The sequence below is a fragment of the Delphinapterus leucas genome, chromosome 17 (assembly GCF_059928025.1).
Source record: "Delphinapterus leucas isolate spDelLeu-1000000601 "Yukka" chromosome 17, BTC_Dleu_Yukka2, whole genome shotgun sequence".
Lineage (NCBI taxonomy): Eukaryota > Metazoa > Chordata > Mammalia > Artiodactyla > Monodontidae > Delphinapterus > Delphinapterus leucas.
Genome location: NC_143145.1, coordinates 82,945,126 through 82,962,064, shown reverse-complemented (window position 1 = coordinate 82,962,064; position 16,939 = coordinate 82,945,126). Strand labels below are relative to the sequence as shown.

Here is a 16,939-nt window from a genome sequence, read left to right as displayed (position 1 = left end):
AACCCGAATACTGCTCTAACCTGTCCCTAGCTCCAGGCTTACTATCCACAAATCTACCCTCTACACTGAGGGAAGAACAACCCAACCAAAAGGCAAATGTGATTATCTAACTCCTGCATAGAACTATCAGTTATTTCTAATTCCTCCAACAGTGAATTTAAAACTGTGTTCCTAGGGCCCAGAAATAGACCCCTAAACATATGGTCAACTGATCTCCAAATGATCAGTTTATATATCTGACTTCCTTATTAGATTACGAGTTTACTTTTTTGTAGCCCCAAAGTCTGGAAATAATGCCTCAAACTTGGCAGGTGGTTATTAAATGTGTGAGGAGTAACTAAATTAACAGAAATAAATGGGATCATTTTTGTACACTGCATATACCTCTTAGAACAAAGCAAACTGCTAAATATAAAACTAAAGCTTTCCCAATTTGTTTTTCAAAGTATGCATGCAAATCTTAACTGAATTTCCTTAATAACTCACCGTTATGAATATACCAAAATAAACAGATATGAAGTAAAGTCAACATGAGAAAGTATGATCAAGGATAAATGAACACTCACTTTAAGATAAGTACACAACACCCACATGCTAAATCTTAACACACACAAGGAGGGGAAAGAACTAAAATTTATTGAATGTATTCAACTCACCAGTGCGTGTATTCAACTGTGCTAATGCTTTAAACACACGATTTCAGCAACGCTCCCATGGGATATGTATCCCCATTTCACATTTACTTTAGTGAACCTCAGAGGAGTTAAGGGATTTGCCGAAGATCAGCAAACTAGTAGACACAAGAACCAGAATTCAAACTCAAGTCTTGAAACTCAATCGCCTGCTCTTTGCTAGTTGCCTGAGCCCTTCTGCAACACCACCCGTCCCCACGCTGATCACCAAGGCGTACGGGGCGGGGGGGAGCCGGGCAGGCTCTGCCAGTCATCCTCTTCCTCCCTCCAGGGCCCGAGCGCTCCTCCTGTGCTTCCTATTCATCCAAACAGTACCACTTTCCAGGCAGAGAAGCTCAGAAGTGCTGTGGCCACTGCTGCCTCCCAACCAGAGCCCCAAGCTGTTTCCGTCACACTAAGCTGTCTCCCTGTGACAGCTAGTTCTTCTAAGGAGGAAGTGTTTTCTTCCACATTTATTGGTATTTTTCCGGTATTTCTCTCACAGAAGCATGACCATGAAAAAGTCTGAAGCAAAGGCACATGATTACCCATGATTCACAGCAAAGCAGCACTTACTGAAGGTAGGACTGCCAGTTCACTTTGTTGGCACGAACTTCTGCAGCCTTGGCAGCAATGATGTTGGTTGGAACGGCTGCATCCACGGCGCCCCGGATGTCCATCTTGGTCTAAATTTATGATCTTGAATGTTTTTCTGCGGACCTTCAATTTTGATGCAAGGGAAAACCAGAATACAAGGTGTGTTTGTTTTTTTAACAACTACTACTATGATGATTAGCAATAGCATCATTATCACCTTAATCTCTACAAGCATTCAACTCAAATACTAAATATCCTAAATATTAAATACTTATGCCATTATATCTCAAATCTTGTCCCGTTATGCACTGTTCCATAGAAGCGTTCTCTATAGGTTTTTACTTTTCCACGTAAGGTTTTCTAATTATTGGCACCAATATCGCAGTAAGATTTTTAAAGTAACCATGTAAGATATTGAATTAAGAAACCACGCTTAGAATAGGCATACAAAATAGGAAAGTATTTTAAATGTATACAGTTGAGATCAATTTTCCTCTTCTGACAGAGAAAAAATAAGAACCTGCAGAGTACAGATAGGACCAATTATTTTATTTACATTTACTAAGCCTCATTTTAAAGTGGCATATGAAAAACCTACATGTCCTTTCTAACATTATTTACTCAAATTAAAACACCCGAAGTGGGAATGCAGTATCTTAGAAAACAGAGCTTTCTTTTTTCAATCAAAATTTATAGCAGCTTCGAAGTCAATCTTGGGAGAATTTTTTGAAACAAATAAAGATTACAGTTTAGGCTCAGCCAACAATGAGAGACTGGTCTGATAATATGATCCTACAATAATGAGCTTTTAAGTAATTCTCACTCCTAAACTTAAAGATAGAAGCTTAAGCCTGATTTTATCACGATACAAAATATAAGTTCCGGTTTACAAAATATAAGCTCATAGTTATGACCACAAAGAAGCTTAAACCACACCCCAAATTCTATTCCAGGATCCCAATGACCTTAGTCAATTTGGAAGTAACCTCTACATCTGAGGGTGTGCTGCATGAACACACACGGGCACTGCGGACTGGCTGGGCCCAGGTGAAAACAGACTCCGTCCGGGCCAAGCTGGAACCTGGAATCAAGCGGGCTCAGCCCCAGCGGCCCCTCCTGCAGCGGCTGAAGGTGCCTCAGGGCGGTCACCTAGGTCCCTGAACAACTCGAACCCCCAGCCGGCCCAATCCTGGGGAAAGCACACCTTTCACCCGTCCACCCTCTCTCCCCTGCCCTTCTCTGCGGGGAAAACTCCGCAGTTTCGAAAACCCCGCTGAGGCCCGGAAGGCAAGAAATCGGGGAACCGGGGCCGGAGGAAGGCAGGCGGCGCCTGGGCGGCAGAACCCAGCGCGCTCCAGGGAAGCGGAGAAACCGCAAACTCGCCTCGCCGGGGTCGGGGTAGGAGTCGGGGACCGGGGCCGGGGCCGCTGACGGCACGACCCGAGCGCGGCCTCACCCAGCGAACCCGCGGGACCCTCCAACTCACCCCAAGGCGGCGGGAAGATGCGGCGGTCCGGAGTCGGGACCACCGCCGTGCTGGGGCGCCGAGTCGGGTCTCCTGCCGAGTCCGCAGGCCTGAGCGGCGGCGGGGACGCAACGCCAGAAAGCGAGCGCGACTCGGCACCGAGCGGACGTGAAGGGCCTCACAGGTAGGAGGAAGCCGCAGCGGCCGCAGTGGAACAACATGAGCGCAGGTCACGTGAGCCGAGGCACGTGACCGGCCGGAAGGCGGAGGCCGGGAGGGCCCAAAACAGCCAGAGGAGCGCCCTGCGCGCGAGAGGGTTTCTCTGGACGCGGGGCTGGGGGCGGGGCGGACACGCAGGGACCCCGCACCCCGAGACCCGGCGGCCCCGGGGACGGAGTCCGAGGGGGAGAGCCGGGCCGGAACTCATCTAGCTCAACCGTCATTCTGAAAAGTTTAATTTAGTGCCTTGAAATCGGTTGACTTTCACTTGGGTTTGACAAGTCAGCGGAGCAGGCGTTCTTATTCAGAGTCTCAATATGAAACTGATGCTGAGACATGGGTCACAAAAGTTATCTTGCCCTAGGGCTGCAGATTTAGCGAACAGTGGATGTTCCATGCCACAGCTGCAATTATACTAAAAAAACAAAACTATTCCTGTTTAATTAAAATTCAAATTTAATAGCACCCTGTATTTTTCTGAAAACCCCGTTTTGAGCCGAAGTTTTCCCCAGTCCAGGCCTCAGCTTCCCTCTTTGTCTTAAGACAGTAATGAGTAACGCTACACTGCAACTAGTGAGCGGGTATAATATAATAGCATATTGTTTTTGATAACTGCTGAAAGATATTTGTAGGTAGAACCAATACATTTCTCCTACAAATGTTAAATTTAGGTCAAGTTTTGAAAACAAAACTAATATTATACACTGATTACAAATAAACACCGTAGCAATAGTATATTATATTGCATTCTTTTTCTATTGCCGCTGTAACGAATTGCCACAGATTTACTGGCCTAAAGCAACACAAATGTATTATGTTACAGTTCTCCAGGGCAGAAGTCTGAGGTGGGTGTCACTGGGCTGCGGATGTCTGGCTGGGCTGAGCCCTCCACGCCGCTCCCCAGGCTCTGGAGGAGGATCCATCTCCTTGCCTTCTTCAGCTTCCTCTAGGAGTTGCATGGATTAACATCCATCAGCTTCCACGCACTCTGAGATGTTTATGCTCTTAGATGCAAGTCTCTCCATCCTGCCTGTTACACTGACCCTTTAGGAAATGTCCTTATACTTGGGAATAAAGCAAAATAAATGCACATTTGTTAATAAGTACTCACCTTCAACAAATTGTAAAATTCTTTTCTCATACAAACTCTCCTTCCTGCAATCTCCAGGACACTTGCTTTACAGAGAATTCCAGGGAATGCCAGTCAATGCTGCAGTTCCACTAGATGTGTACACACACACACACACACACACCCTCAAATATGAAAAAATGTTTACTAGGGTCTCAGAAGCACTGTGTGTGCAATGTTTTATTAGGAGACTTACTTAGATAAAAATCATTAACAAATTAAACTTAAGAAGATGAAAGAACGTTCATACAAATAATTTTTAAGTAGAAAGAAGTTTCTGAGAGGGAGAATGTTTACAAGTGTGGGGAAAGTGCTAAGAGAAATTAACAAATGTTCAAAGGAAATGTTTCCTCCAATGTTTGACACCAGAATAGAAGATGCAGAAATGAGAGTGGGGAAGTGAGGAAAAGGCTGGTGGACCCAAATGACATCCTTAAAGAGAAACGCAAACGATTTGGTTTGCAGGGTGGTGCAGAGCCATGGTTTCCGGCCCCAGGGTATGGAGATGTGGAGGCTGGTCCCAACTGTACTATCACATGCAGCCCTTGGACACATCACCTGATATCCCATGCGTGTTTCCCCATCCACAAAATGAAGAAGATGATGGGAAGGAGGACAAGACACTCTTGATGGTCCCTTCCAGCTCCGGAAATCACACAGGTCAATCTGAGTCTACTGATACCACCTATTCCACTTTCGTTCTGAGAATCGAGAGCCAAACACCAGGTCCTTAGACCCTCAGATTTTCAGTTTATTCCCAGGGTTGGGCAACCATCACTGCAATCAGTGTAATAACATTCTTCATCTCCCCTAAGAGAAACCTCTTACTCATTAGCCATCATTCTCCATCTCTCCCCAGACCCTCCTACCCTAGGCAACCACTAATGTATCAGTACGTTCTGTATCTATAGATTTGCCTGTTCTGGACATTTTCTTATACACGGAGTTATACAATATATGGTCTTTTGTGACTGGCTCTTCCCACTTAACATAATGTTCCAGGTTCATTCATGTGGCGGTACGTATCAGTGCTTCATTCCTTTTTATGACTGAATAATATTCCATTGTGTGGATATACCTCACGTTGTCTATCTGCTCACCAGTTGATGGGCATGTGGGTGGATTCCAATTACTGGACATTTGTGTGTCTTTGGTGAACATATGTTTCACTTCTCTTGGTTCATTGCATATCTACAAGGGAATTGCTGCCGCCAGACTGTTTCCCAAAGTGGCTGCGTCATTCTACACTCTCACCAGAAGCGTGTGAGAGTCCCAGTCGCTCTGCATCCTCACTATCACTTGTGATGGTCTGTCTTTTTTACTAAAGCCAACCTGTTGGGTGTGATGTGGTATCCATTAGTGATTTTGACTTGCATTTCCCCAGTGGCTAAAGATGTTGAGCATCTTTTCATATGCTTTTTGGCCATTTGCATGTCTTCTTTTGAGAAATGTCTATTTAGACAATTCACTCATTTCTAGTTTTTTTTAAGAGCTCTTTTTATATTCTGGATACAAGTCCCTTATTATGTATGATTTGCCATATTTTCCCCTATTTTGTGGGTGTCTTTTCACTTTCTTCATGATGTCCTTTGAAGAGCAAACGTTTTTTATTTTGATGAAGTCAAGTATACCTATTTTTTTCTTTTGTCACTTGCGCTTTTGGTATTGAACCTAAGAAGGCTTTGCCTAATATTTTAGGCAAGGTCACAAATATTTTCTCCTATGTTTTCGTTCAAGAGTGTTATAGTCTTAACTCTTATATTTTGGTCTATGATTCATTTTGAGTTGTTTTTTTAAAATAAATTTATTTATTTATTTTTGGCTGCATTGGGTCTTCGTTGCTGCACGCAGGTTTTCTCTAGCTGCGGCGAGCAGGGGCTACTCTTCGTTGCGGTGTGCGGGCTTCTCATTGCGGTGGCTTCTCTTGTTGCGGAGCACGGGCTCTAGGCGCACGGGCTTCAGTAATTGTGGCACACGGGCTCAGTAGTTGTGGCACACGGGCTTCAGTAGTTGTGGCTCACAGGCTCTAGAGCACAGGCTCGGTAGTCGTGGCGCACGGGCTTAGCTGCTCTGCAGCGTGTAGGATCTTCCCAGACCAGGGCTCGAACCCATGTGCCCTGCATTGGCAGGCAGATTCTTAACCACTGCGCCACCAGGGAAGTCCAAGTTCAGTTTTTAATGTGGTGTGAGGTCCAACTTAATTTTTATGCCTGAGGCCGTCCCGTTGTTCCAGCACCATTTGCAGAAAAGACAGTTCTTTCCCAATTGAATTGTCTTGGCACCTTCGTCAAAAATCAACTGACCGTAAATGTGTGGGTTCATTTCTGGACTCTCAAAACGTTGATATATGTGTCTATCCTTATGCCAGCACCCCAGTCTTAGTTACTGTAGCTTTGTAGTAATTTTTCAAATTGAGAAGTGTGAATTCTCTCTGTTCTTATTTTTTAGATTGTTTTGGATATTCTGGGTCCCTTACAATGTCATATAAACTTTAGAATCAGCTTGGTCAATTTCTGCAAAAAAGGGAGCTGGGATGTTGCTGGGGATTGTGTTAGTTTTGTATGTCAATTTTGGGGGCCTGGGATCATTTTATAAAGGAAACTTCTCCAGTTTGTAGTCCCCAGTAATACATACCTGGGATCCTTACCTCTGTGCACCCCCAGAGCCAGCAGAGGCTACTTGGGCATTAGATACCATTTGAGAAAAAGGTATTAAGGTCTATCTATTTGCACTCTGTTTAATAATCTTATATTTATAAAGCACTTTACAAATAGGAAGTATGATGTAGAAGCCAAGTTTTGGCTTAATCATTAGAGGACTAGTTACCACCTAAGAAAATCACTTCAATTAATTCTATATGACCTAAGTAAAAAGTGTAATAATCCTTGGGCTTAAGTTTGGGTATGAGTTTAGCACACATTTCCATCCACAAAGCTGACTGCTACTAAAGTGACCTTTTAAGAGACCTAGATAGACCAGGTGGCTCCTCTGCCTCTTGAGTGTATAGCCCCAAATTGTCAAGTATCACACACTACGAACACAGAACTTTGCCACGCAATCTATTTCCTTTATCATGATATACTAAGCAATATATCACTTGAATCATGTCTTTCAGTTTTGATTTAGCATTCAATTTGAATTAGGAATACGCTGCTACCTGTAGAGGGCAGCCATAACATACCTGGATGCTCATAATCAGAGGCTCATCCTGGAATAGAGCTAACGGTCTGTGGATAAACTGCTGACCCACAACACAGATAATCCTTTTGCTTCAGTTGATGTAACTTTGCAGGGAGGAGCCCAGCAGACTGAGCGACAGACCAGCACCAGCCAAAGGAAGAGAAACAGAGTGGACCCTGGACTGGTGGTGTTAAAATCAAGCTACAGGACTCATTTGGAGACTTTATTGTAAAAACATGCCTAGGCTTTCCCCAGACAACCAAGAAGAACTCCAGAAACATTTCTCCAGACCATCTATGCCGATACAATTTCTGCTCCCGCCCAGGGCTAAGGAATATAATGCGAACATTCATCAAACAGTGGAAAATGAAGGAGGCACCATAGCCAGGCACAATGTCAAGGTAAGACCGTCTCCACAGTCCGTGACCTTTCTTGACAAGGAAGGGGTTTATCCAGAAAGAATATAAAACCGCAAGCAAGCTTTAGTGCCAGTGATCACTTTATCTTATTGATGATTTATCAAAAATGCTTCCAAACCAAACCCAAGAGAGAAACTAGAACCTTGATAATAATTACCTGATCCTTCCAGTTTTCTCCAATCTAAACAACTTCCCTTTACCAAGGCAAACAATCACATTTTGTTTGTTTGTATGTTTCAGGAGGTAATGTTTTAAAAAGCAAAAAACCTAGACATAGATTTTTGTCGTTCTTGATATTAACCCTTAGATATTTTTCTCTGATATAAAAATTATATCCCATATAGTAATGAAAAGCTTTCTACAAAAATTGCTTGAGAAAACAAACTGATAAACTAATACAGGCACATAAGAACATAAAGGGGCTTAGGGGTTTTTTTTCCTAAAGTCATAGTTTCCTAGGTGAATTTCCTAAGCGTGAATTTCTGCCACTAGATAACACAATTTCCCTAAAGAGTAACCATTTTCCTGCTCGGTATTGTGTGTATCTTTGCAGAAAGTACAGTTTAAGTCTGTAAATCCTCTTAACTATAAATAGAACCACCTCTTAAAAGGTTATTCATGTGGAGGGAGATGGGCACGTGTTAATACCTCTGACAAATAATGATCAGAACTCAGAATTAAACGCTGCAAATCCTACGACAGCAAACCTGTCCAAATCCTGTAGCACTAGAAAATCTATCTGTCCCTATGCTCATATCCTCATAATAATCATTATTTATTTGTAGACTCTAAGTATCTGGATCTGCCCTTTCCCCAATGTTATTTTAACCGATTGGCACAAGGAGAAGAAAAATTGTGGGTTTTTTTAGTCATTAGGAACCTTTTTCTGTAGGAATGTACTGACCTTTACTTTCGAGCTTTCAGACAAATAATACATGAATTTCCACACCTCCTCCTATCACCGAAACACTAGGTCTTTAGGAAACTGGAATGAAATGGGATAGAATGGCCAGAAGTCCTTGATTAATGGGCATCTAAATGAAGGCAACACACACAAAAGAGATTTCTAAAAGGTAGAATTTGGAGACAACTCTGAGGAAGCAGGCGGCAATAACGGTATATGTCATGTGTGCATGTATATAATATACATGTATGTATATATATAATATGTGCATACACACATATAATTTCAAAGATCTAACTGCCTTGGAGAGTATGCTTTAAGCAGAGTCATAGGCAAAGGACTGGAAATTATCTATGAATGTGCAGTACACATTCCGACCGCGTCCTGGAATCGACAGCCCTGGGGCGCTGGGCCCTCCGAGCTGCCATCCTGACCTCATTAACCCAGGTAATCAGGTCCCAGCCTGCGCCGCAGCAGGTGCAAGCAGTCAGGAGTGATCCAGTTGGGATGCTACTGGCCTCTCCACTCAGTGTTGCCTTTTTCTATTGCGTCTGAACATAGATGCACATTTAGGCGGCCGTGTCCCTCATCTAGCAAGGATCAGGATGGCAGAACTCAATGCATTTAATTCTACAGATATCACTGAGTCCCTACTACCTGCAAAACCTTGGGCTACGGTTTGAGAAAGAGAAAGATTTTGTCCTTCCTCTCTACAGACTCACAGTATTATCACAATTGCATCCTATCGGCATGAGTCCTGTCAACACTAGAGGCTATGTGATTACGCCCTTTCAATCGGTAAGACACTGAGATGGGGTATGATTGATATGGAGTAAAACAACGGAAAAAGGCCTAATGAAAGAGTGGAAAAGGTGACATTTAAGGTAGACATGAGATAATATCTAGAAATGGAGAGAAGTAAGCAAAACATGGGCTGCAATGTGTCTGGATGCCCAGAGGCCACGGTCTTAAATGCACCACTATCTGTAAAACTGTAAAACTTTTAGGAAAAAATGATAGGAAATCTTTACAACCTAAGGCAGGCAGAGTTCTTTTTTTTTTTTTTTTTTTTGCTGTATGCGGGCCTCTCACTGCTGTGGCCTCTCCCGTTGAGGAGCACAGGCTCCAGACGCGCAGGCTCAGCGGCCACGGCTCACGGGCCCAGCCGCTCCGCGGCATGTGGGATCCTCCCGGATCGGGGCACGAACCCGTGTCCCCTGCATCGGCAGGCAGACTCTCAACCACTGTGCCACCAGGGAAGCCCAGGCAGAGTTCTTATATAGCAAAAGCATAGTTCATGGAAGAAAAATTGATAAATTGGATCCCATCAAAAATAAAAACCTTTGCTCCGCCAAAGACCCTATTTAAGAGGATGTAGAGACAAGTTACAGACTTGGAGAAAATATTTGCAAACCCCATATCTGACAAAGACCTTGTAATTAGAAATATAAAGAACTCTCAAAACTCAAGAATAAAAAACCCAAACATTCCAAGTAGGATATGGGCAAAAGACGTGAACAGGCATTTCATCAAACAGCATACACAGATGGCAAATAAACACATGAAAAGATACTCAGCATCGTTACCACTAGGGAAATGCAAGCTAAAAACACAATGAAATATCACTACTCACCTATCAGAATGGCTAAAATGAAACACAGTGACGAAACCAATCTATGGCAAGGATGCAGAGATGCTAGATCACGCAAAGATTGCTTGTAGGACGGCAAAATGGTACAGGCAGTGTGGAAAACAATTTGGCTGTTTCTTACAAAACTAAACATGCAACTATCGTACGGTCCAGCAATTTCACTACTGGGCGTTTATCCCAGAGAAATGGAAACCTGTGTTCACACAGACTCCATATGCTAACGTTCACAGCAGCTTTACTCATAATAGCCAAAAACTAGAAGCAACCCAAAAGTCCGTCAAGGGATGAACGATTAAATAAACTGTGGTACATCCGTGCCATGGAACACGATGAACCAACTAAGAGGAATCAACTACTGATACGCAAAAGGGATGAACTACTGACACTGCCCCTGGGATCAGTCTCCAGGGAATGAGGCTGAGTGAAAAAAGCCAATCCCAAAAGGTCACATTCTGTATGATGCCATTTATATAACATTGTTAAAATAAAATTAGAGAAATGGAGAATAGATTAGTGATTACCAAAGACTGGAATGGCGAGGATGGTGGATGCAGCTACAAAGGGGTGGGTTGAGGGAGCTCTGCAGGGATGAAACACTTCTTTATCTTGATTTAGGTGGTTACACAAACCTACACGTGATAAAATTGCATAGAACTACACTCACACACACACTTGTGAAATCTGAGTAAGCGCTTAGAATTGTACCAATGTCAGTCTCCTGGTTTTGATGTTGTACGACTTATGAAGTTCCCATTGGGCGAAACTGGATGAAGAGTGCGTGGGACCATTGTGTAGATCCTTTTTTGGAACTTCCGGTGAATCTATAATTATTTCAAAATTAAAAAAAAAAAAGTAAAAGCCCTCCAAAGGCAGGTTAGACTGAAAATAACAATACATTTATGTGTTGCATAAATGTGTTGCCTACATTTACTGTGGTTCTTCCTGTTGTTCTTTTTATTTGAATTCTTAACCAATTTCATTAGGTCAGTAGCACTGACGTCGTTAGACCTGTTTTAGAGATGAGAAAACAAGTTTGGAAAAACTTTTGGTTCCATGTGTGAAGTCAGCTGAGTGGTGATTTGAACCTAGGTTTTTCTGACACTGATTTCATTACTAATTCGATAGATTCTGGCAGTGCTTTAAAAGCAGGCTATAATCTCGTGGGCTTGAAGCCAGTAGCCTCAACAGTGATTTCTCTGTGCATTCTGCCCAAAGCAGCCCAACACGGCCACTAATTTACTACAAAGTAAATTAATATTCCCCAAACATACACATGCACACACACCACACACACACACACACACACACACTCACGAACTTGGCTTCGTCAGAATTCTTTTTTCTCTACAAGGATTTTTGCTTCCTTCCATTCAGGGCACAAAGTACAAGCGGGAGGTGGGGTGCTCCCTGGACCGGTCACTCTTTCTAATAGTAAATGTGAGAGAGAGAGAGGAAACTTTCCAGCCACACTGGCAATAAGTCAAGTCATCGACCCATCCATCCATCAATACAGATATATACGCATATGTGTGTGCATTCCTTCCCGGTAATAAAAGTGGGCAGAGCTTAGACAAGAAAGTGTTCTACACAAAATTACTGTTTGTATCATTTCAATGTCGATGCCCCTCTAAGAGTACAGACTCCTAAGTGCTCTCCTGTTCCAGATGTGTGACCCCTTGAGCGTCTGATCAAAGCACTTGTTTTGAGACATTACACACTCAAAGGAGAGAAACCAATTCCAAGGCCCCAAAGGGCACCTACGAAGACAGCGGAGCTTTGTGTGGCAAAAACGATAGAAGAAAGAAGAGAGGAAAAAATACCTTAGTGAGAAAGGAATTATGCTTCTAGTATCCAGCACCTTCACATTAACGTACTCAGAAGACAAAATTCTTCTGTCCTGCCTCCAGTTGTGAAAGGGTAAGTTCGCTGAGAAGGACAAAGGTGGTTCTTATCTTTCCGAAGACCCTCTGAAAAGAATTCTGTACTAATTTGCTTAACACCTGAGAGGCTCACAAGCCTGCTTAGGGAAAGGCTCATCTGGAAGTCTGTCGTGGTTACATCTTCCGTCCTTGGCGCGCACAGGTTAGCCGGGAATCCTTGGGTTCCTACTGCAGGTGTTTCCAGGTGAGCAAAGGCAGGAGGGCTCACCAGGCTCCAGACTCAGGGGCTTCTGGGAAAATGTGATTCTTCCCGCCAGTGGGAATATCGTGTAAAACCCAGTGTGAGCGTCTTCATTCTCCACAAGATTTTTCTACTCTGAAAATAACTATACAAAAAAGATCCACATCAGTCCTATTCTTCAAAGTTTTAGATGAAAACTTCTAAATACAAGGTTTGATCATGTTTACCAACTTTTTTAACATTTAAATAATTGTCTTTCAGGGTTTTACATTAAAGATTGGGTTTTCGCCGCTGGATTATATTTTTAGAGGCAAACATCTCCACCAGCGCCACCAAATAATTTGGCTGAGCAAAGGTAGACTATTTTTATGGGCTTCTTTGCTCGTCTGAAGTTTTTCTGAATGAGAATGGGTTAGAGGATATATAGCATTAGGTAGTTTTCTAACTTAGCTTGAGTTTGAAACTTAGCTTTTGTTCTTTCTTTTTTTTTAAATGAATATATTTATTTATTTTTGACTGTGTTGGGTCTCCGTTGCTGCGCGTGGGCTTTCTCCAGTTGCAACGAGCAGGGGTTACTCTTTGTTGCGGTGCGCGGGCTTCTCATTGCGGTGGCTTCTGTTGTGGAGCACGGGCTCAGTAGCTGTGGCTCGTGGGCTCAGCAGTTGTGGCTCGCAGGCTCTAGAGCACAGGCTTCAGTAGTTGTGGCGCACGGGCTTAGTTGCTCCGCGGCATGTGGGATCTTCCCGGACCAGAGCTCGAACCCGTGTCCCCTGCACTGGCAGGCAGATTCTTAACCACTGCACCACCAGGGAATCCCTTAGCTTTTGTTCTTGAGACTGTAAACCTAGAGTTTCTGGACACACAAACAAATGGCAGTATTTCTAAAAGTGGTGGCTCTGAAGTGCTTCGTGTATGTTACCAGTCACACCAGGCTCAGGGCACATGGTAAGAAGCCTCTTATTCTTCAGTGTCTCTGGATTCTCACACTCGGTTTGATTTCCAGGGTGTGTGACAAGAGCCACACAGGGCTTCTCTGCAGCCCAACCAGCATCGCTGCCTGGAAATTCAGCCTAAGGAGCCAGGTGCTTTCTGCTGCCACTGGTAGCTTTGTTGTCGGTTGACATTGACTGAGCCACCACGGCATACTCACATAGGACACAGAAGACACGTCTTAATAACTCGTGCCCGTGTTATATTCGTTATAACATTCAAGCAGATGTTGCGTTTTTGAAGTGAGTGAGACATCACCAAAAACTGTAGAAAAGGAAGTTTTGCATGGAGATAAGACATTCTGTTACCAATTTTGAAAAGGAGGGAGACTTTTAATAGCAGATTGGACACCACAAAAATTAAAATTATCAAAGTAGGAAATATAAAAATAAAGAAATGTTTGAAAAAGTCTATCAGAACACAGAGAAGAAAGATAAATTAAAATTATGAGGGAGGAGAGGAAATAAGGGGTACGGAGGACAGATCTTCAAAATTCACCTTAGGGATAGATAAAAGGAACAGATTAAAAGGGGATCTGAGCAGTGAAATAGCAATAGTCAATTTTTTTTAAAAATACAACTTTAGATTCCAGATATAAATAAAGATTTCATATAATAATTTGAGAATACATATTGTATTCCGTCAGACAATAAAAACTAAGTCTAGTAATATCTTCATAGAATGTTCAAATTTCAAAAATTAAGACACTATTTCTATAAATATCCAAAAGGGGGAAAATGAGATTACCTACAAGGAAACAAAAAAGAAACTTTACCTTATAATTCTCTGAAGCAGTAAATAACTGAAAACAATAGACTTATAACTAGAGAGCTTTCAAAAAAAAAAATGAAAAAAACTGTGTCTCAAGACTTATTCATAGCCAGGTGTCATTCATGCCTTAACACAAGAGGAAGATATTTTAAGATATGCCAGGATGTGGATGACACATGACACAACTGCACTTCCTGTATAATCACATGAAAATTCTTGTCGGAGCAACAAAAGATAGGGCAAAATGAGAACCCACGAATGAGAGCCACAGTTCGGAGGGATTGGTGGTAACTATTGAAACAGTTAATCAGATGGAACTAATAGAGGTAAAAAGTGACTGTAAAGTGTGACTATTCTTTAGAAGTCTGGTTATATCATAAAAAGAAAGGGGAAAAGAATGAAGGAAGAGGCTTACCTCTCCAGATTAACTGGCAGAGCAAGGGAGGGAGGAGACATCGGGCCTCACTCCTCGTGTCTGGTGGAAGAAAGTTGGAAGAATTCTGCCTGGACAGCATCTCTAAAGCGGAGGGAGGGGCGCCTTTGAGGGGGTGGAGCCAGATGCCGGCAAAGGGAAAGGCAGTGATGTCCCCTTGACTGTCTAAAGAATGTCCAGCTCAAATGGGACTGCAGTTATGCTTTTTAGAAAGTCCCAAGAGGCACGCGGAAGTGTTTGCAGAACAAATGACTGTGACTTTCAACTTGCTTTAAGATAATCCAGGAGGAGAGGAAGTTAGGGCACATAGGAGGCGAAGCACAACTGGCAATATGCTGATAACTGTTGAAACAGTGACGGATATGAGGGTTTGTTAGTATATTTGCTCAGTTTATTATTTTGAAAATTAACATAATAAAAACATTTTTGTTAAAAATCACAAAGACTAGAGCTTAGAATTTACCCTTTAAAGTTAAATAACAAATTAAATAAATACGGAAATACAGCTTTCCATATTCTATTTATATACCACAGTGGGAGCAGCTAGTATATGCTTTAGACTTTCACTGGATAGCAAGATTGAACTTAACCTTTCAGAAAAAATTTTAAATGGCAAAAAGATCCTGTCTGGAAGTCTAAAAAGTATACTGTAAAAAATCCTTCTTGGCCTCGGCGTGCTGTTTAGACTTTTATTCATATAGTTTATCGCTCTCAGATTTTAAATTTATTGTTAGGAAGAAATATATCTAAGTCTCATTTCCATTGTGCAAAAGATCTCATAACATCATGTTGTTGGCTTTCCTGCCAAAATCAAGCCAGCCTTCACCAAACCATAAAACCACTGCAAACATGTTAGAATATTTAAAGTTTTGCCTTCTTGCAGGGTAAAGATGTAGATGAAATTTACCGGGAATCTTAGATAGTAATCTTGTGTTATAGGTTCAATACGAACCGTTTATTTCCATTCCGTGCATAAAGCAATTCAGATTAGGCTTGTATCATTTGAGAGCTTATTTTAGAAACCTCTGCAAAATGGTTTTATAGTTACTGCATTTTAAATGACTGAAATAAGTAGTTTTAAAATGAAGCAACTATGTTGAAAGATAATAGTTTAAACTATGCAGTGACAATTGGCATATATTCAAATATTCAAGAGTAAAGCCCAAAGTGCAGACTACGTAAGCAATTTAATTTGACGTCGATGATGTAACCAAATACGTTTTTCCGTAAGAATCTGTTTTGCTGATGTGATTTTGAATTCTCAACACTAAAAATTATAAGGATTCATTTTCAAGTGAGAGACCATTCTAAGGACCGTTATTCAAAAACAGACTGAGAATGAATTAAATACCATAAGCATAGTCTCAACACATTTTTGTAGCTGCCCGTTCGAACTGCACCTGACTACAAGAGAAAAGTACACAGCAGGGAGGCAGGAGCCAAGCAGCTCAGAAACCTGACCCCGAGGGTCTGTGGAAGGTGGTGGAAAAGGCTCAGACCAAGACTCGGCTGTCGCTGCCTCTCCATGGCCTCACTGCCAGTGCCTAGGAGAGACAGGCCAACCCAGGGGGGTCTGGTGCCTACGCCTGGGTCAACAGCCCTGGCCATTCCGTCGGCTGTGAGACAGCCTTAAATAGCTGTCCAGCACGAGTTTTGAGCGACTGCAACTTTGAAGCAGCGTGTCGACCTCCAAAGGCAACCACGTACTCAAAGGAGAGAGCCCCGATTTCGATGTTTGAGTTCGGGCATCTTGACATCTATCGCTCAAGGGCTTTATGATCACATCTCAGAGATAAATCCATCCTTCTCCTCTGTTTATCCCTAATTAGCAAAGATCCGTGGATAGGCCCTCAACAGCTGTATAGTCCCCATACATCCCCTCCCTGAGGGGACATGGGTGGACGCTGAAGTGTTCGTGTGACCCTCTCTGCTCTCTTGAGTCAGACCAGATGGATCCAGTGTGGGTCACCTGATAACTCAGACACATGGGGACATGACTATTTTTACCTGTAAGTTATCAGGAAAGGTTACTTGAGGTTATGTAAACAATTGCTCAGCAAAACATGGAACGAATGAAACATGGCTGAAAGGAATGATCAAAAGCATCCGATATTACCAATTCCGCTCCACATCCCCAGTCCTGTAATAAGTCTGCTCTCTGCTTCTGCAAGTTAGATTTAGTCCTGTTTATTTGAGACTCTGATCTGCAACCATTTGCCCAGAAGGTCACATGTTCTGAAGATGTCTTTTTTGAAGTTTTCAGTGGAAGAGAGAGCGTTGTTCCGTCAGCACCATCCTATACTCAATTATATGGACACTTTTGCTGCAGAACAAGTTTGCTGGCTCAGCAAACAAGAGCCAGGTCCTATCACTGCCTTTTCTCTGTTTT

General features: G+C 42.6%; 2 protein-coding genes across 9 annotated transcripts in view; one reads left to right on the top strand and one right to left on the bottom strand.

Annotated features, from left to right (window-relative positions):
- ATP6V1H (ATPase H+ transporting V1 subunit H) overlaps positions 1 to 16,939 on the bottom strand; it is a 128,992-nt gene that overhangs the window by 92,674 nt on the left and 19,379 nt on the right. For 7 of the 8 annotated variants that reach the window (XR_002642475.2, XR_002642476.2, XR_016388566.1 and 4 more), the window contains exons 1-2: positions 2,755 to 2,867; positions 1,248 to 1,391 (exon numbers count right to left, since the gene is read on the bottom strand). Coding sequence is in view for 5 of the 8 variants with exons in the window: in XM_030763535.2 (XP_030619395.1) it covers positions 1,248 to 1,351 (104 nt within the window). In the remaining 3 variants the exon portion in view is untranslated. Of the gene's footprint in view, positions 1 to 1,247; positions 1,392 to 2,754; positions 2,868 to 16,939 lie in introns of those variants that run through there. The other variant, XM_089899159.1, reaches the window with a different exon arrangement.
- The window catches only part of RGS20 (regulator of G protein signaling 20), an 88,859-nt gene continuing 75,002 nt past the window's right edge, over positions 3,083 to 16,939 (top strand). The window contains exon 1 of the mRNA XM_022556798.3: positions 3,083 to 7,670. Within this exon, the coding sequence (XP_022412506.1) occupies positions 7,498 to 7,670 (173 nt within the window). The 5' untranslated portion in view covers positions 3,083 to 7,497. The remainder of the gene's footprint in view (positions 7,671 to 16,939) is intronic.